Source organism: Lipotes vexillifer, unplaced genomic scaffold, assembly GCF_000442215.2.
Source record: "Lipotes vexillifer unplaced genomic scaffold, Lipotes_vexillifer_v1.1 scaffold691, whole genome shotgun sequence".
NCBI lineage: Eukaryota > Metazoa > Chordata > Mammalia > Artiodactyla > Lipotidae > Lipotes > Lipotes vexillifer.
Genome location: NW_006788040.1, coordinates 2353234 through 2373420, shown reverse-complemented (window position 1 = coordinate 2373420; position 20187 = coordinate 2353234). Strand labels below are relative to the sequence as shown.

General features: G+C 41.0%; 1 protein-coding gene across 2 annotated transcripts in view; it reads left to right on the top strand.

Annotated features, from left to right (window-relative positions):
- The window catches only part of PITPNB (phosphatidylinositol transfer protein beta), a 63868-nt gene extending 44096 nt beyond the window's left edge, over nt 1-19772 (top strand). Inside the window, exons 9-12 of one of the 2 annotated variants that reach the window (XM_007461144.1) lie at nt 10629-10739; nt 12525-12647; nt 16543-16628; nt 17808-19772. In XM_007461144.1, the coding sequence (XP_007461206.1) occupies nt 10629-10739; nt 12525-12647; nt 16543-16590 (282 nt within the window). In that variant the 3' untranslated portion in view covers nt 16591-16628; nt 17808-19772. The remainder of the gene's footprint in view (nt 1-10628; nt 10740-12524; nt 12648-16542; nt 16629-17807) is intronic. The other variant, XM_007461143.1, reaches the window with a different exon arrangement.
- The last annotated feature ends 415 nt before the right edge of the window (nt 19773-20187 follow it).

Here is a 20187-nt window from a genome sequence, read left to right as displayed (position 1 = left end):
CAGCTGTTCAGCAGGCCCTGTTTGCCTGGCACCAAAGGGAGCATCAGGGAAGGATAATAGTTGAAGGTTTCTATACTTCTGAAATATGAGACTAGGGAAGAAATACATCGTACTTAAGGCAAAAAGGAAGAAGAAACCCTGTTCTGGACCCACTCACCCAGGATTGTATAGAAGAATGCTCCAGTCCAAGTGCTGCCTGGTGGTTCCTCTGCCACTCCAGAGGCCCTGCATACCCCTCAGCGGAGACTCACCTTACCAGCACACATTCCAAATGGTAGTCACAGCTAAGTGCACACCCTGTGATCGCTTTGAAACTTTCCCTTACTTATCCCACAGTGATATTTTCCTTTTGAATCATTGCAGTATTTAATGCTTGTCTGCACCAAACTGGATGAGGGAAAAGAAGCTTTTTTTTGGTGCCAGGCATTAGACAAGGTTGTATTTAATCTTTACAACCTTCCTGTGGGGTAAATACAGCTGCTTCACTTTATAGATTAGAAACTTGGCCAGAGAAATATGGATAATAGTTACAGGAGAAACGTCTGCCATTTCTGTAGCACCTGATTCAGTGCTAGTCACAGAGATGTGTAAGGCATGGAAACATAGCAGATTCAGGCTCTTAATCCAGAGATCCCGGCTCACCAGTCTGCACCGTTTTGCCCTCCTGCATCATGGCAGTTGTGTGGCTCTCTTATTCATGGTATTTTCCAGAATTTGATTCTTCTCTTAATACCTATCATACGTTTCCAGTGGTCAGGGAATCTGTTAGGTGACAGTGGCACTAAGGGAGATCCATTAAAAACCCATCGTGAATCTATCACAAGTTGTGACTTAAATAACTTAACCCTAACTCTGAACCTCGGTTTCCACACCTCTAAAATGGGAATGATATTAGTAACTGCCTCAGAAGGTTTGTGTGAGGACTAAATAATGAATGCTATAATCCCAGCAGAGAGGAAGTGTACAATAAATGGTAGCTTTTATCATTGTTGTCATGCTTTTGTCTTTGGAAATAAAAATCCTTTATCATCTCCTGGGGTTAATGAGGTCAGTGAATATGCTACCCTATTTACGACACAGTTATTCCTTTTCTTTGTCTAGTGTCCAGGGTTCCCTTGGTTCTGGTGTCTGGGGATTGCCGAACATGTCCTGGTTCACCTGTCCTTACCCCTTGTGGTTATGAGTGCTTAACGAGTGCTTGACTCGGGTCAGCCATAAAGCAGAGGCCACACAGTTTATAAAGAGCCTTTGCTAGCAGGGGATCATGGGATTGCCAGGGAATAGATTTTCATATTACCTGTATGTGTTAGGAGTACAGACTTTTTTTTAGTTTATGGTATGATACATACTTTATTTTTTTAAGACTACAAACCCAGAGGTACAGACCTTAGTTGTATACGTATTCATTTTCCCTCTAAAAAAAGAATTTTAAAAATCTGAGCATGTGAATTATATTTTGTTATTTAGGGTTCAACACTTGATTAAGTGACTCTGCATAGTAATAGGAGAGTGATTTATGACCTATAAAGATTTTTGCTTCAAGGCAAAATTGTGCATTTCTCATGGATGTAAATGTCTTCTGTGTAGCACCACACATGCGTGTGTGTGTGTGTGTGTGCGCGCGCGCGTGCGCGTGTCCATGTTTTGGTTCATTTTATGTTTCGGGGGTTGTGATGTTCGTTTGACTGCCAGTACCAATGGTTTACCCATTTGCATGTGGATTCCTTTAGCTCTCCAGTTTGCCTTCTCTGATGAGGTGAGGAGTTGTCATTTTAACCAACTGAAACAACACTTGAAGATTATGGCAAGGTCTCATTTTTTTCTTCATTTAATCCAGATGCCTCATGAAGACTTCAGCCTCTATGTCTACATATATATGATAGTTAATAATTAGGCCTATAAAGGTCTTTGTAAGAGGCTTTGCCGAAGCATCTGCAGAGCCCTTACAGTGCTTGACATGTGGCTGAACATTGGGGTATTAGGGGATCAGGTCGAATAAAGAAGTTGATGCAGAAATTGTGGTGGCTTTTATATTATCTTTTTATATATCTTTATATAAGTATTCTCTTTCTAATCATAAAGACACGTGCAGTTTGTCTTCTATGTCAGTTAATTCAATTTTATGTAAAAGCTCTGGCAGTTGGAGCTTGGCCTTGCAGAGCAGAGCAGTTGTACAGTTCACCTGCGCGGTCACGCTTTAGATTCCTTTTCGACTTATTGCGGAGGCCGTTCTGGATTCTCCAAGCCGGTGGAGGGCAGCCATCTCTGGGTTATGGGGATGCTGATTTGTTTCCTGCACTGCCAAGACTCCTTTCTCTTCTCCCCCCACACCTGTGAAAAGAAGGCAGTTTTGGTTGTCTGTGGCCTAAAGTAGAGATACCACAAGGTTCTGTTGGCTGGGGATGGGAAGAATGGAAGTAGGGGATGAGGGAGAATTTGAAACCCCTCTGTGGAAATCTCTTTGAGGTAGAGACCGGCAGGAAAGCAGACCAGGTCATCCATCCTCGTCCTCTAGAGGCTAATGAGCACTGTCTCTTACTGAGCCTCCCAAGGAGGAGGGCTGAGGGCACTCTCCTGTGTCTTCATCTAGACCTGGCTCTGAGTCCAGAAGGGATGTGAAGGCATTTTAAAGGTGCTCCCTCCCTGTAATCTCACATTTGAAACCCCATAGTGGGTGGTATAAAGAGGCTTAATAATTAGTTTCTAGTTGACCACACTGTGGCTTATGTATACTAAAGCAGACCTTAGAACATGGCTCATTTTTTTTGAGTACTTGTTTTGGCAACTAGGTTTTTAATTCAGTATAAAAAATAGGTATTTTGCCCTTAGTATGTATCAATTATGCAACTCCTAAGATGACACCAAAAAAGCTGTTCTGTGTCTTCCAGAAGCTAAGTGCCCCAGGAGCGGTACATGATTAGTTCTAGCTTTATCTCAGGTACCGAATGCCTCTGTTCTCAGGCAGAGCCGAAGGACTAGCCGTGGACGGATGGGATGTCTCACTCAGGTTCAAGGAGTGATTTGACAGGATGGGGCCTCTTGCGGAGTGTCTTCCTGACAGTCAGGGCCATAAAGTTTTCATGAGTTTCACTTGAAGCGTGAATTTGTGATTTCAGTAGTACTTGGTGTCACTCCTGGAGTAATTGGACACAAGCATGAAGCACATGCTTAGTAAAGTTCTGATTAGTAAAATGGGTGTGAGCTACAAAAATACTAAGTTTGGAGGCATGGAAAATGTGACTGATCATTCTCTCACAGGCAGTAAGCTTTACTGTCTATTTTTGTGAAATTAGTTTAACCTTCGATTAGTTTAATCTTTTGAACTTTATCCCACGTTTACTTCTTCCATTTAACAGTTAGCACTTGCCCAACCAGTTAGGAATCTCCTGCCCTGAACCCTTCCGAGTCCTTTGTTGATGACCTGCTCATGGAACTTGGTGTGTCCTGCGTCAAGGTGGCAGTTCACGGGTTCATACTCCCTTCCTTCCCCCACCTCCTCGTCCCCCCGTCACTCTCCGAACTCTCAGCCGTAGGCTCTGTGTCCGGCTCACTTGATATGTGCAGTGCTGAGCACGGGGTTTGCTCATAGTAGATACTTACAGATACTTAGTAAGTATTCGCTGAATTCAAGTTAACTATCTTAAACCAAATAAAAATCAGTGTTGGACTTGCCATGTACTTACAGAGAATATAATGTCCAGCGTTGGTCTGTCCAAATGGCTACCAAAATCTAAACCAAATTGAGGGAATGGCTGTGAATTGTAGCATCAGGCTTTGCTTGAAATTTCGGTACGCATACTCCACATACATTCTGTAATCTTGTGTTGGTATTTACTGATGGGTGCACTGGCAACAGCCACAGCAGTGCATTTATTTTTAACTTTCTTAGTGAACTCTGGGTTGGAAACTTAACGTTACGAAATCAGCAGCTGAAATTGAGCGTTCCGATTGCCTAAAATTGAAAAATTGAAATATGAAGGGAGTATGAGCCTTATAAAAACCGCTGTGTCCTTGCAAAATATTAACGCTGGTTAGATGTAGCTTATACCTATTCTGTCTTTATCCCAACACATTTTAAATAGGAAAAAGTGTATGTGCAGTTGACATGTAGGATGAAGCTGTGAGAGGACTACATTTTTAGGAAATGAGTTTGCAGAATGCCTTTGGGTGGTTTTTTTCCCCTCTTTTGCATTTGTATGTATTTGTTTGTCACAGATACGAGGAAGTAGTTCTTGTGGAGAGCATGGGCTGATTGCTCACCATTCCAGTTAAACACCCTGCGTTCTGTTTAGTTACGTTGTGTGGCTTCAGTATACATTACTCTCCCTTAGGCCTCATCCACATACCTCAGAGTAACCTAATATGTGTCCTTAAATTAAAAACATGATTTGAGCTTAGGGGTTTCATTTATAGTTAGAAAAGTGAAATGTAAGGAATTCAGTGAATACACAAACTATTTAAATACAATTTTGGAAACATTTCACAGCAAGCTAGTATTACAGATGAAATTTAAATCGTGTAGAGATGGGTGATCATTTTGGGTTCTTATGTTAGCCCATGACCTTATTTTTTATAGAACTTCTGATTCTTATCTTTTGGTGACCAACCGTTCTTTACCTTTTATTTTCAATTGTTTTTTAAAAATTTTTCATGCTATAATCTGTATAAAACTTGTATTTTCATTAGCAGAATAATTTTATTTACTGCTACATTAGGTTAGGAAGTGTTAGATTTGGGCTGGATTGGAATTAGGTGTGAATGATCTGAATTCAGATTTTGCCTTTATTTGCTTTGGGGTTATTTTTTCAAATGATGGAGGAGGAAAGAATCAGAAAACATTTGTATTGTTTAAGGCCACAGAGGAAACTCTGCTTTGCGCCAGCAGCAAGCCCCCTGAAGGCTGAAACTCCTTTGGATTCTCTGGATTCTAAAACACTGCTCTGAATGTGGGGTCGCAAATACTTGTCCCATTGAGATTTTTCACATTTTTTTTAAAGGTTACACATTTTTTCACAAGAATACTTCTGATAACTCTGAAGCTGATAATACTTTACATGTATACCTTGTTTTTGCTTTAGAAGTTTAAGATGAGGAAAAATTAAATGTGGGCTGAACTAAAGTTACGTATTAAAGATCTTAATTCAGCTTTTAGCTTGATTTTGTTTAGCTTTGATTTATGAAACATCAAAAAGAAAAGAAGCAGGAAAATATTTAGATTGTTTATAGTCAAAGATGAATGAAGATTTAAAATAGTACCCAGATAATTTAGGGCGAAGTAAATCTTTGTCCTAAAATACTCAGCTGAAGGCGAAAACTTTTTTAGAGTCTGTTTTTCAAGCGCGTTAATTTTTTTTTTCTGATTATAAAATAATACATATTTATGAAGTTTTGAAAATAAAAGTTGTAGTCTCAGCATTTAATTACCGCTATTTGTTATATTTCTTAATTCACATAGTTTATTTTGCTGTAGATGTTTATATTATACATAGATACCTATTTATATTGGTATTATGATTTTTTTTTCTTCACATTCTTTGAAAAGATGGTTTTTAATGGCTGTATGCATAGTAGCCGATTGCTTGGAAGAACTGTGAGGTATTTCACCAACTCTCTTTCAGTGGGTGTTTAGTAAGTCCAAGGTTTCGCTGTTCTGAAAAAATCTACAGTGTTATTTTCTTACCTGATGAATTGGGATACATTTCTGAAAGTGGAATTATAAAGTTAAAGGGTATATGGTATATATAGGATACAAGCAGCTTTAAAACTTTTTAATTACGTAGTGTCAGACCCCACCCCAGAAAGATTATGCCAAAAGGATTCTTTTACCTTTTATTTACCACATGTAGTCAAGTTTACTATTTTCTGTGTCATCATTAAAGAGAGTTTTATTTATTTGTCTGTTTATTTATTTATTTATGGCTGTGTCGGGTCTTCGTTGCTGTGCCCGGGCTTTCTCCAGTTGTGGCGAGTGGGGGGGCTACTCTTTGTTGCGGTGCGTGGGCTTCTCAATGCAGTGGCTTTTCTTGCTGCGGAGCATGGGCTCTAGGCGCACGGGCTTCAGTAGTTGTGGCACACGGGCTCAGTAGTTGTGGCTCGTGGGCCCTAGAGCACAGGCCTAGTAGTTGTGGCGCATGGGCTCAGTTGCTCTGCGGCATGTGGGATCCTCCTGGACCAGGGATCGAACCGGCGTCTCCTGCTTTGGCAGGCTGACTCTCAACCACTGCACCACCAGGGAAGTCCCAAAAGAGACTTTTAAAGCTATTTTCTTAATTTAATCACAGTTTTAAGACCACAGCACAGATTAAGAGGTGAATTGCATAAGTCATTTTTAGAATTGGGTGAGACCTTAAATATCACATACATATTAATAATGATAGCTGATGAAAATATATAGCTTCTGTGTTCTCATCTTTCTCCCGGTGATCTTTGAGATTATGTTTCTGTAAGTCACCTTCTGTACCTCACACTAGAGTATTGATACTGTGGAGAATTAGGCCAAGAAATAAAGGCAGCAGGCTGTTTGTTCACTTGTTTATTTTTTTAATTGGTTTACATATTCTTCGCTGCATTTTTTTTTTTAATAATTGTAAATTGGATGGAAAAGAAAAATCAAATTGAGACTGAATGTACATTTTAGATCCATGGAAGATAGCTCGGAGAACTGGTTCTTGTTGTCCCATCACTTACAGTTTTTAAACTAAATGCAATAGACCAGTGTTACTTTGTAAATTACCAGTAGTACTTTAATTAGTTTGAGCAGCCTGCCAAAGTCACTAGAAAGAATGTGAGAAACAAACTTGGGTAATTATTGAAGTCACGCGTGTGTGCTTTGTTCTTGGAGCCCCAGTTTGGTATAGGCATGTGTGTATTAAATTTAGCTTACTCTTTAATTAGAGCCATGCTTCATCCTGCTGTTTTTATAAAATGGTGGGGAAATTCTGAAGAGTTGGTGTTTTAGAAACACCCAGGGTTTTCATTTAGCACAAGGTGTCCAATGATTTGGAGTTTGAGAACGAAGCTCTCAGTAGCCCGTAATTAATAGGACCTTGGAATGTTCCATCTGGAAGGTATCTTAGGACTAATCAGTGGTGCATCAGAGGTCCTCAGTCAAGAGAAAATTTCAGCCTGAGTAGGTGGGCAGGAGGATATTTTGTTAAGCCTAAGCATATTACAGAATAAAATGCAAAATTATAGGAAGTTGTAAGACAAGCCATTGAATGTCAGGGACATGAGCTTACCCACTGCAGCCCTGGGCCAACCCCAACCCTCACACTCAACTCCTTCACCCCTGCTTTTAGTGGCACGTCAGTGGAAGATGAAGAGCTCTATTGGAGCCCAGCCTTTGCTTTTACTGACAGAGAAGTTAAGGCCTGGGGAGGTAAAGGATCCTGCCCATGTTACATGGGAAGTTACTTTGCATAATGGGAACTGCAACCCAAGTCCCCTTACTCCGAGTCTAGCACTACCGTTTGGCAGGTGTACCTCACAGTTTTAAGTGCCTTATTCTACATACACCCAAATTGTATTTCATGTGAAATTTTCATGTCAGTGACACTCATTGGATTAGAGAGTACCTCTACTCTGGCTCACTGCTTATTGAAAAAATGATCTGTAAAAGACCAACTTTGTCATTATTTCAACAAGGCTGGGTACTGAGAAGCTCGCTACATCCTGGGGAAGGCTGTGGACTGCTCTTAGAGACACCAGAGCCCAGCTTAAGTGCTGGGTCTGCAGGTCAGGGATGGGAGGGGGAGTTACAAATATGTGATTTTAGTCTGGGGCCACAGTGTCCACAACAGAGGTGTGTCCCTTCTGATAGGGATTGTTGGTACAAGGATAGTGGTTTCATCATTATTTTTATACATAGTCACTCTCCTCTCTACCAGCCACATGTGTGTCCTCTAATACCACCTAGCACAAATGGGATTGTAAACGGTGCCCACTTAATACGTGCTGAATTAAACTTGTTCATAAAGTATGGGTATGTGTGTGTGCACGCATGTGCACACGTACACATCCATGCTGAATTTTCACATTGGTACTCTGTTTAATGGGAAGGAAATTGGAAAACTAGAGCTGAGCTAGCCAAGTCCTTCTGTTGACATAGAACTCACCTACAAAAGGACAGTCTGCTATATGTAATGTTTGTATTTAAATGCTTGTGATGTTGCCTCATTGATTTAATCCATGTACCAGGTCACTATTCAGAAGATGAAATGTTATTACAGAAGACATTTTCTGAGAAAAGTTGATCAGTCATGCAGGACTCTACAGACTTTGAGTCCTATTAATAATACCAAAATAGAATTTTTTCATATATTGTATCATAGAATTCACTTGACACTGGAACATTATTGAGGGTTTGGGGGGGGAAATGTGGTCTGGTTGCTATGATTGTGTAAATGAAGAATAATCTTGAGGTTTTAGAATAAGACCTAGAAGTTCATCATTTTAAAACTTTTTGTACGTGTGGCTGAATGGAAGTAATATTTGTTCACACACAACGAACTTACTGAAAGTGGGGGGTGTGTATGAGTGCAAGCTGACAAGAAGTGATAGTGGCACACAGTGTGACTGACGCCAGCTCTGCAATTTGAGTGCTGTGTGAAGCTAAGAACAGTGGTGAAAAAGGGAAGAACGCTTGTAAAATGCTGCTTAATCTTTTCACTCTAATTTAGTTTTTATAAAAAGGGTCCCCGTAACTTTCTATTCTTTTGAGAAACTATTTTAAAATTGTTTTGCAAATTCAAGGTGGTAGGTACAACTCTGTGAAAGAATAAGGGAGGGAGAACTAATCTGTTTTAAGCTCCGAGTCCCACCAACTAAGCACGGAGCATACTCTGCCTTATTTAGTCTTTATAACAGTCCTGAGACATAGCTTTCTTCTTGGAATTACACCAGAACTGGGGCTGAGTTCACTGGATGGCCCTTCCCCTAGACCATACCTGCAGTCCGCCTCTGCCACCTGGGATTCTTTGAACCATACCTGCCTTCCATGCTAGACTGGGAGCTCCAGAGGCAGGTTGGTTGGCTGCCTTTGCTCTGGGCCCGTCCCAGGCTCTCTCCTCGGTCAGCTCGGGAGCGGATTGGTCTCCCGCATATACCACCTTGGGAGAACAGTGGTGCTAAGTGGGTCCATGGTGAAGACACTGATGTGTGCGGTGAGCTCCTGGTTCACCCCTGCCCCACCACTCACCTCTCTCCCCCAAGTAAACATGCTAGTATACTGTGCTTACTAGGACAGTAGCCTGCACTAAGTTTCACAGAAATCATCAGCAATACTATAGCTTGCAATCCCCCACCACCCAGTTTTTATAATGAAAAATTTCAGAAGCAGCCATAAAAACCGAAAGAATAGAACAGTAAACACCTCCATCTAGACTGGACAGTTGTTAGCACTTTGCCGTATTTGTTTTTTCCCTCCTCTTCTCCCTTTTCTGCCTCCTCTCTCTCCTTCTCTCTACCTATTTATTTACTTATTTATTTATGCTGAACCTAAAAATCCAGAGTAAGTTTTTATACTCTGGGCCTAGGGTGACATGTTTTGAGGATCCAAGTTCTAATTGCTTTTTCATGTTTTCTTATGAAAGTGAATTGCGAACATTTTGTTTTTTTCTGTCCACATAGTCCCCCCCCTCTCTCCCTTGCTCTTTTTTTTTTTTAATATTTTTCCTTTTTTACCCTAACTTTTGATTTGATTCCCTACTACATTTAAACTATGAGGTGTAATAATCTATGGAAGTTAAAGTCCAGATGTATGGGATTTGCCTTCAAATACTTGATAATTATAGATCACTTTTGCTGCTACATCCCTTTAAATGTCCCCACTTTCGGTTGAAAAATACCTCAGTTAATAAACAGTGCCCCACATTTCCCTGGTGGTGCAGTGGTTAAGAATCTGCCTGCCAATGCAGGGGACACGGGTTCGAGCCCTGGTCTGGGAAGATCCCACATGCTGTGGAGCAACAAAGCCTCTGCATGTGCTCTAGAGCCCGCGAGCCACAACTACTGAAGCCCACGCACCTAGAGCCCGTGCTCTGCAACAAGAGAAGCCACCGCAATGAGAAGCTTGTGCACCGCAATGAAGAGTAGCCCCTGCTCACTGCAACTAGAGAAAGCCCGTGCAGCAATGAAGACCCAACACAGCCAAAAATAAAAAAATTTTTTAAAAAAACACAAAAAACAGTGCCCCTCCACTTGCCAGTGTTTGAAGACAAGAAGACGACTCATCTTCCTCATGGTTTTTTTATTGAGGCTCAATAAAATGGATGAGACTCACCACATCCACGGTGGGAGTGCGATAATGGTGTTATGAGAACCTTTACGTATTAAAGGCTCACTATTGATATGATGTGAATTGAATTTGGTGTTTAATCTGAAATATGAATAGTGTAATTTGAGGCGGAGCACTGCGCCTATTAAATTGTAGAGCCAGGAAGTAACTTGGTCTGTGGAAGGAGGGTTTGCGGCAGGGGAATACTGCTGCTTTTGCTGAAATGATTTCAAATTTCCAAATACCTGAATTAAACACATATGAGATTGTAATTTTCTTCATGTACATCTGTGATGTTGTTACACAACAGTCAATTTTAAGTCACGATTGCCCATTTTCAATTTTCCTCATGCAGAAGGAGCTGGCAAGCAACCCTGACTGTCCTCAGATGTGTGCCTATAAGCTGGTGACCATCAAATTCAAGTGGTGGGGACTGCAAAGCAAAGTAGAAAACTTCATCCAGAAGGTAAAGTCTGTTCAGAGGATGGTGGCTTAAACTGAGGTGAAGAGTTGAAGTCGCTATTAATGGTATATTTTCTCTTTTGCCACTTCTTCCTTCTCGTTCAGGTGAAATTATTGCCCCTCTGTGTAATTCCTCTCTGCCCTCCTTTTTCTGCCTACAAACAGCAAAAACAGATGCCAGCAGAGGTTTTAAGGGGCTTTCTTTGGAGAAAAGCGTAGCGGTTTTTGATGCAAAGTGCTTTTCTGATGGTTTGCCCAGCTCTTCTGTAGAGAGCCCTTTCCACGCCCAGCATGTCTCCAAGGGTACCTGGGGTCCTGGCACTGGCTGGAGGGAGAGGGCACGCCTTGATGTTGAGGCTCCTCTGTCCCAGCTCGGCTGATAGCCCCTGCACACAGGTCTCTCCTGACACACACTTTCTGTGCCCTGTGCACTTTCCACCTTCTGGTGGGATGTCTTCTTCAGAGATCCTCACTGAGAATAGTTACGCTGAACCTAGGGTGACATAATCTGAGGATGCAAATTCTAATTACCTCTTTATGTCTTCTTTATTCAACTGAAACTAACACAAGTATTTTGATGTAGAAAGGGGAGAATTGCAGTTGCATAGAAACACATGGTTGTAAACGTGTGAGGAACATGGAAAGTTTCTTTGGTATTTAATTTTCCTATAGGGTGAATAGTTCATTCCATTATTATATAGAGGCCCCTGTTATATCTCTGAACTTCCCACAACTAGTTGCATCTGAGTTTCACTGTAACTTTTCTACTTTTAAACTGTAACTGCTCTAACATGTTTTTAAAAAAAGGATCTTATACATATAGCTGATTCACTTTGTTATACGGCAGAAACTAACACAACATTGTAAAGCAATTATACTCCAATAAAGATGTTTAAAAAAAAAAAGGATCTTAAAGTGCTGGAAACTTTCATTATTCTTGGGCCTGCTTGCTGTTGGCCACAGTAGGCACTCTGTAAATACTGGCTTCTTTTCTTCCTCTTGGATCACAATAATAGATTAACAATCCAGTTCTGATAAATAGAAGGTACACATGTAATTGATAAAGTCCATCCTGTTCATGGAAAAAAAAATTTAAGTCGATTGTCCAAACGTACTGAAGTATTCACTGTTCATTGCACTTTTCTCGCTTCTTGGGAAAGTGTAGTAAAACTTAAATAATCTAGCAATTAAAGCCACTAATTATATATGTTAAAGCCACTAAATATATGTATGTATGTATGTGTGTGTGTGTGTGTGTGTGTGTGTGTGTGTATGTACCTAGTAACAATAGAGCAGAAAAATTAATGGAGAGTATATAAGAATTCTTAATAAAACATTTTATTCTAAAGAACCCAGGACTCTCTTCTTTAAGTACATGTTGTATTCTACCTCACATTTCTTTGAATTGCAGAGAAGTTAAGAATGACAGTGTATGGTTTTATAGCAGAAGAAATCAAGTTGACCTTTAGTCACTGACATTAGAAAAAGGTAAAACTAAGTCGGATCTAGCAGGAGTTCGTGTTGGATCAGAATGCCCACCACATTTGTTTTCAGTTTCTGGTAAATCATTCTGCTTTTGCAAGGAGGATTGTTTCACATTTCAAAGGGAGATTTTTCTTTTTCTTTTGTTTTACAAAATGTTAATAGGATGGAATTAAGATTTTCACTAATTGAAATAGTGGTCTTTTCAAACCAAGAATATGTAGATTTCATGGGTTAATTGGGGCATATAAAGTTAATATGTTAGAGTTTTGCTGTCTTATAATCATTTTCTTCTTTGTTTTAAAAGCAAGAAAAAAGGATATTTACAAACTTTCATCGCCAGCTTTTTTGTTGGATTGACAAGTGGATTGATCTGACAATGGAAGACATTAGGAGAATGGAAGATGAAACTCAGAAAGAACTAGAAACAGTAAGACTTCCCATTCTGGGGAAATTCTCTACTTTCCCCTTTCTAAAACTGTGTGCTTAATAAGTATAGACTTAAAATTAGGAAAAGTGTTATTGAAAGCCATTTCTTTTTTTTTTTTTTTTTTTTGGCCATATGGCTCAGCTTGTGGGATCTTAGTTCCCCAACCAGGGATTGAACCTGGACCCTCAACAGTGAAAGCACTGAGTCCTTGCTGTACGCGGGCCTCTCACTGCTGTGGCCTCTCCCGTTGCGGAGCACAGGCTCCGGACGCGCAGGCCCAGCGGCCATGGCTCACGGGCCCAGCCGCCCCGCGGCATGTGGGATCTTCCCGGACCGGGGCACGAACCCGTGTCCCCCGCATCGGCAGGCGGACTCTCAACCACTGCGCCACCAGGGAAGCCCGAAAGCCATTTCTTAATCGCTGTATCCTCAAAGTCAAAATCCAGTTTCTCAGACACTAATATCCTTTTATTCCGATTTCTCTTTTGTTGAGCATCTTTCGTGAAAGTAAACTAGAACTCTGTTGATCCAGAATTTGTTACGTGTAAAATGTTCAGCGGTCTTGTATTCTTTTTCATGCATTGGTTGTCCATGCTGGTGCCTGGTTCGCAGTCCTTTTAGGCATTCACTTTATCAGGCCAAGTTGCCTTTGTCATTTTGTTATCGCAGTAAGTTATTAATGCTAGCACAGTAAGTCCTAGTTCCCTATTCTGTAGATAAGGCTAGTAGTATTGTCATTGATTGCAGAAGTGCCTCCTCCCATCCCACAACTAGCAGTGTCTCCTTATTTCTTACAAGCTTTAGGCAGAAATTCAGGTGATCCTTGGGCTGGAGGTCTGCATGCCGTTTCTCAAAGTTAAGCCCACCCCAGTTCCTCCCGCCCCAGAGAGCCGGCCCTGCAGCTCAAGAGCACCCCCTTTCTCCCAGAGTGGTTTCTTCCCCGACTTACTCTTGGCATGCGTCTGGTTTTGCTTTTGCTCTGGGCTGCGCTTCTTTTCTGTTGGAAGTAAGGCCCCACGGGGGAAGTAAACCCGAGGAATGTCCAGGGTAGGCTGTGGTTTCCATGCAGGCATCCAGAGTCCTGCCAGCAGTCCCAGTTTGGGAAGCCCCATGGGCGGGCGGGAGTGTTTGACGAACGCCTGTGTGTGAGGCAGGAACTCCATTTAATCACAGGAGAATGGCAACAAATCAGGTTCTTTGGCACAGAAGGAAATCTATTTGTCTGGCACACAGCATTGTAAAGAATCTGTGTTTAAAATTGCTTACTTTTGGTGATTACAGCAGATCTGCTTCTAATTAGCTTTATACAAACCTTCTGAGAGGACCAAGACATATTTTCTTTATAAGGCAATAAAATGTTTTAACCTTATCTTATACATTAAGTAAACTTTAAGCAGCCTCCAGCTTATGAATGGATTTTGTTCCAAACGTTTTTAAGTTCAGTTTTTGAGATTTGGAACATGTTTTCCCATAGTGACAACATTATAAATTGGGGTTTGGTTTGCAGGCCAGACAATAGAGGCCTCTCTGACCTCAATTTCTCATACTAATAGTATGGCTCTGAGTTCTAGATCTTGGGAGTAAGGTGCCAGGATGGCAAGCATGGAAGACCAATCCCTTACATCCTTATTTTTAGGCTGGCCCCAGGCAAAATATTTAAACGGACAAGAGTAAGTCGTGGGTACTTGCTACCTTCCTTCCAATGCCTCTCTCCCACTTTTGTCTCGCCTTTCTCAAGAGTCAGGTTCCCTTCTCTGAGCAGCACCCCTCACCACCACCCAGCCTTAGTCCCTTTCCTCCTGCCTTGCCTGGTTTTGCTCCTTCCAGGTGCTCCAGGCTCCAGTAATAGCTGCCACCTCTGCCTCCAACCCCTCCAAGCAGCCGGTGTCAGCTGAACATCAAAAAGAAAGCAGCAGGATTACACACTCATTCTCACTAAGCTTATGGTACAGCCTTGGCATCTCCAAAAAACGATTTGCCAACACCAAGAAGAAACAGAAAATGGACTTATATTTATTGATTCGAACTCTCAGGAAGGAGGCTTGCATTTGGTTTTGATTTCTATGCTGAAGGCCCGTCCATAGCACGAGGAAGACTGCTGATGGCTGAAGGGGTAACGAATGGAGCCCTCCCTGGTTTGGGCTCTGGACCCCTCAGACGGAACTTGGCCGAGGCCTTGTCTTCCCCCAGGGGAGTGCTTACTTCCCTCACAAGTTTTTAGTCTCAAGGTGCCTGAACACAGCGCCAACGGGAGAGCCCTGACAGGAGCTGGTGACTCTGGCTGCTGCCTGTGGCAGAGGGCCTGCAGGCTCAGCTGCTTCTCCATGCACATCTGTTACTTGTGAGTTGGGAATCGCACTTGAAAAGAAGGTGTAAGAAGTGTTACACAGAAGCCCAGTTTATTAGAAAGCATCCTTATTGTATCCACAGGGCTTAAACTGACAAATTCCCTCATAAAGTTGGTAGAAATCTGTCATTGGTTCAGGGTTGGGAATCCATGGCAGTTTCTTTGTTAAATATTTCAAAAATACTTCAAGTCAAATTGCAGGGTTAAATGCTGATCATTTTAATGTTAAACCCCATTTATTTTGTTCTAGGTCACTGGGGAGTGCTTTATTCCACATCCCATTGCTGCTGCTCTGAGTCCTAACAGTTGGTTTGTGAGCATCTCAATCTGGGCAGCATCATGCCCACAGGCCAAAATGCCTACCCAGAAAACACCTGCCTCCTGAAGAGGCTTAACATTTTCAAGTCCTCTTCACCACGGAGGAATTTCCCCTTTTCTTGAGGTCCTGTTTCCCTGACACCTGATGATAGAATTTGATGTGTTATAATTCTCTTCTTAACTCGCAAATATCTGAAGAATTGGATTTCTTTCAAATGGGTTTTGGCCCTGGAGAGAAGGCATAGCATCTTGAGAGGTTAGGCATGAGAGGAATGCCCCTGCCTGTAATCCTACAGAGGAATACTGGGGTTAGGCCCAGCAACTGAAGGAGTACTTAGGGCAATGTTATGCCTGTTCTCAACTGGACCTTCAGGAGGGGTCGGGGGGTGGGGGGAAGGGTTGAGCTTCAGAAATGTGTTTATTACATGTGTTCCCTTTCTGTCCATTCTTTTCTACTTTTCTCATTGAGTTGTCTCTAGGCTGTTGTTATGAATGCCTGTCTTTTCTGATGCCTGTCCTTGTGTCCATTGTTTCTCATACGTTGTTCCTGTGTTGGCTTGTTCTTCCTTTTGCCTTCCCTCTTTTTAATAAACTTCCTGTAAAGAGCTCCTTTGAGGGACACTGGTCTCAGAAGCCAGAGGTGGCCACACCTCATGGCTTCCTGTCTGGTCCAGGGACTATGAAAAGGTGAACCAGACCGTCGGGGCATTTTCTCACACTGTATTAGTCAACAGTTCATTTACCCTGGCTATCTTTGATAATTTCACATCATCAGTCTGCAGGCTTTTGTTTCCTAGATTAGAGAATAGATACATTTTTTGTGCTGTGGTAAGAAAAGCCTTTTGCAAGATTTACTTTAGATCAAGGTAACTATAGAAGGGCCTCGGAACGTCTTTTTTTTTTTTTTTTTGCGGTACGCAGGGCTCTCACTGTTGTGGCCTCTCCCGTTGCGGAGCACAGGCTCCGGACGCGCAGGCACAGGCCTAGCCGCTCCGCGGCATGTGGGATCTTCCCGGACCGGGGCATGAACCCGTGTCCCCTGCATCGGCAGGCGGACTCTCAACCACTGCGCCACCAGGGAAGCCCTGGAACTTCATTTTTAATGTGGATATGCTTGTAAATAGGCAGCGGTCACTTCACAATCTCTTCTAGATCTTTTTTCTCCCCTTGCTTACTAACCCAATTTAGAGTCTGTGATTTCAGCAGCTCATGATTTTATTTTACGTTTAGATGCGTAAGAAGGGTTCCGTCCGAGGCACGTCGGCTGCTGATGTCTAGATGAGTCCCCTGTAGGGTCAGAGACAATATCAAACTGTGTAAGTGAAGACCTGGGTAAAAAGAATGTTTAAAAACCAATACCTTTTTGGTAATGGGTAGTTAACTTGCTGAGTGGAGACAACATATTAAAGTATGGTTTAATTTTTAGAATGTAAGAGGTATATATTTCAGACATCGACAGTGAGTTATTCTGTAAGAATTTTATCTGTGGAAGAGGTTGAATTTAGTAATCCTAAGTTAGTTCTTAGTGTTATGGGTTAGAATCCAGCTGCCAAGTATGCTTACTCATCATGCAGCACTGTCCTAGAAACCAGCTGAGTTTTCATCCATAGCCAGTTAATTGACCTATTTCTCACTAGGACCATTTGTGGTTAGTAAGGAAATATGTAAAAGCATTTAAAGTCAAAGATCCTTCATCCCATGCCATAAGGGCCAATCTCAATAATTCATTTTAGTTGACAATTTTTGAATATCAGGAAGTCCTCCTTCATGTTGATTTTTCAGTCTTTACATTTAGCTTTAATATGTGTAAATACACTGCTTTTTGTTTACAGTGTAAAATATTTCTATGGTCTTATTTCTTTCACACAGATTTACATGCCTAGATAAGAGATTTTCCTAGAGGGGAAAAAAAGAGCCTCAGAACCTACCCCACATATTGAAACCAGGATGAAAAACAAAAATCGGCAGTACCCTGTCGTCATTTGTTAATATTGAGCTGTGATGTTTATTGAGAAAAATGACAAGACAGAACACACTTCTTACCCCACTGTTTCTTGGCTGCCCCCTGACGTGTGCTACCTGCTCTTTAATTATTGAACACCGGAGAAACGAAATGTTCAGTCCTGAAGAAAAATACCAAATAAGAATGGATGAACTCTGCCAGGATTCCTCCAAAGCCCTTTTCTTAAAATTTAGTGTTCATTTACAATTTTTTAAAAATTTATTATTACTTTCACTAAGGTCTTCTGAGTTTCTATGATTTATTTCTGCTTCTAATTTATTTTCCCTCTGATGAAACAAAATATTATGCCCTTAGTAAGACCAGAATCAAGAGATTAAACGTTAAAAATGCAGTAGTTGGGGTGCATTGTCTGCCAGAAGTTTTGTTACACTGAGGATTTTTTTCCAAGAGAATGTTTGTGACAAGCTGCGGTCTTACATTTTTCGCGTCTCTCTGTATTTTAACACATTGCACTGTCTCGCTTTCCTTACAGTTACGTAATCAAGGTCAAGTAAGGGGAACAAGTGCAGCCAGTGATGAGTGAAGAAGAATCTGACCATGTCTTGCAGTGTTGACGTTTCCCAGACGTGTGCTTGTGGTTATGTGCCCACAGGCACAGGTCCCAACCACGTGTGTATATATGTGTGTCTATCTGTAGCTGTATATAAAATGCATGTAGAGCTGCAGATCAAAATACACACACTAGTGTATATATGTACATACATACTGAAGGGATTAGTACAATTTCTCCGAAGTACTGTACCTATCTTCAGCAAGAATGCAAAAGAAAATATTTTCAATATATATACCTGGAACAGATTTTAATAATTATCAGAGTAATACCATTAATGGACGAATTGACTGCAGTGTAATACTAGCTGGTATGTTTCATAAATGGCAAGTTGTGGACCAATATATATATATATAGCCTTTTATTACTTTTGTTCTTTTAAATCAGTCTCTTATAAATTTTAATTTTAGTGCCATAATCAACAGACTCCCACAGAAAAATTTATTAGAAATCTTTTGGTATTCCAAGGAATTTGGAATGTAACTCTGAATGTATTTATAATCATTTATTTCTGGATTTTCATTATCATACAGCCAAACTGGATAATATCTATTAGTAAGTAGTAGAGTTACAGACCAATTTTTACTTGTTTGCCCCAAGGAAAAGATCCTTTTAAAAAAAATTCCATTTTTTATTGGATTTTTGTATGTTGAATTTCAAGTATTTTTCTACATCAAGTCTAGCAAAAATGGAAATGACAGTCTGTGATTTATAACAAACACTATACAATTTTCAGGCTTCTGTTAGGCAAAGAAAGAAATTGATGAAGAAATTAATAGGATTGTAGGCTGTTTAGAAAAATTGGACGTACAGCACTTCCATGAAGCCTTGTTTCTGAAATGACTGCTTTCTGAAATTACAGGTTGGAAACTATGCAAAGGATCTAGATTCCTCACAGCTTACACGGTAGAATATAGATAGTGATGATGTTTTGCTCTTTTCATGTTGAAATATAGTTTAAGGGGGAGATGCTGCCTTTGAGATAAGAAGAGGTTCAGAGGCAGCATGAGGCTTGTCTGCACATGGTTAGGAGGCCCTGCCAGGGGCCAGCGCAGTTCCACCCGTTGGGATGTGCTCTCAAGTAGGATGTCATTAGAACATATCCTGAAAAAGCATCATGAAAATGACGGTTAGAAGCTGCTGCCCCTTTTTTCTTTTTTCCTTTTTTTTAAAGAAAGGAACAATAGGTAAGATTTTTATCATCTTTCTCTGTCCAAATCCAGTTTTTCTCCCGTCAGTCCTGGGAGCTTGAATAGAGTGATATTGTTGAAGCCTTCAAGTCACAAACCATCTTCTTTAACCTCGCATCCCTCCTACAGCACACAAGCCCCTACATGGTCATATCACATTAGTAATCTGATTTGCTGACAGTCCTGCCCTCCCTGCTCCTTGTCTTCCCACAACCCGTATCCCCACTGAAGTGATCACAGTGACTTAGACAAGGATGTTTAGGATCACTCCTGCGCTGTGATACCCTTTATCCTCAGCTGCAGACCCCACGTCGCACATGTCCTCTGTGTACTCAGGATCAAGACTGATGTTTACTCTCTGGGCACTGTTGTAAGATAGGTTTTGTCAAAGCATAATCATTGTCTGCAAAGTGATGCCAGGAAGATTATTGCTAATTTTGTGAAATAAAGAGTCTAGCCTTCTCCTTTTAATGAACTTAACTCTTGCTGGTGTCTGTAGCATCATTGGGAGCTTAGACGCGCACGGAAATGAGAGCCCAGCGCATGGATTTTAATGTTTTTCTAACAACTGTGGAGATTTGAGGGAATGTGTGGTGAATGTAAAATATCTAGTTTACTTGGCAGTCTCTTGTGTAAATTACAGTAAAACAAAGTAAATGAAATTTAAACAAAAAATAAATTTGATCACAAAATGCCACTTGTGTGCCTGAGTGCTTGCTTCCCTGATGCCACGTCTGGTTTAGAACACTGTGGACGGCGGCTTCTCTGCTGTTTTTTCAAGAATTCTCTAATTTGCAGCACTACCGCTCTGGGAAAAAAATTTTTTTTTTAATTTGTCCTTAAAATCTGAGCAGTAAAGAAGGATTATATATTAGTCTCAGGGAGTTTTAAAAAATTATTCTTAAAGGGGAAAAATAAGGAAAATCCATAGTATTTTTTAAAGTACTCAGTAAGCATTTTGCTGTTAGATTCTGCTCATTTCAAGATTGTGGCTTTTTGGTTTGGGGCCATGTTTTACATCTCCTCTTTTAGGACTTGGTCACTTCCAATCTTCCAGTTTTGGACACGTAACAACTATTTTCTTGTGGTGCCAACTTACATTCTAGAGCGGT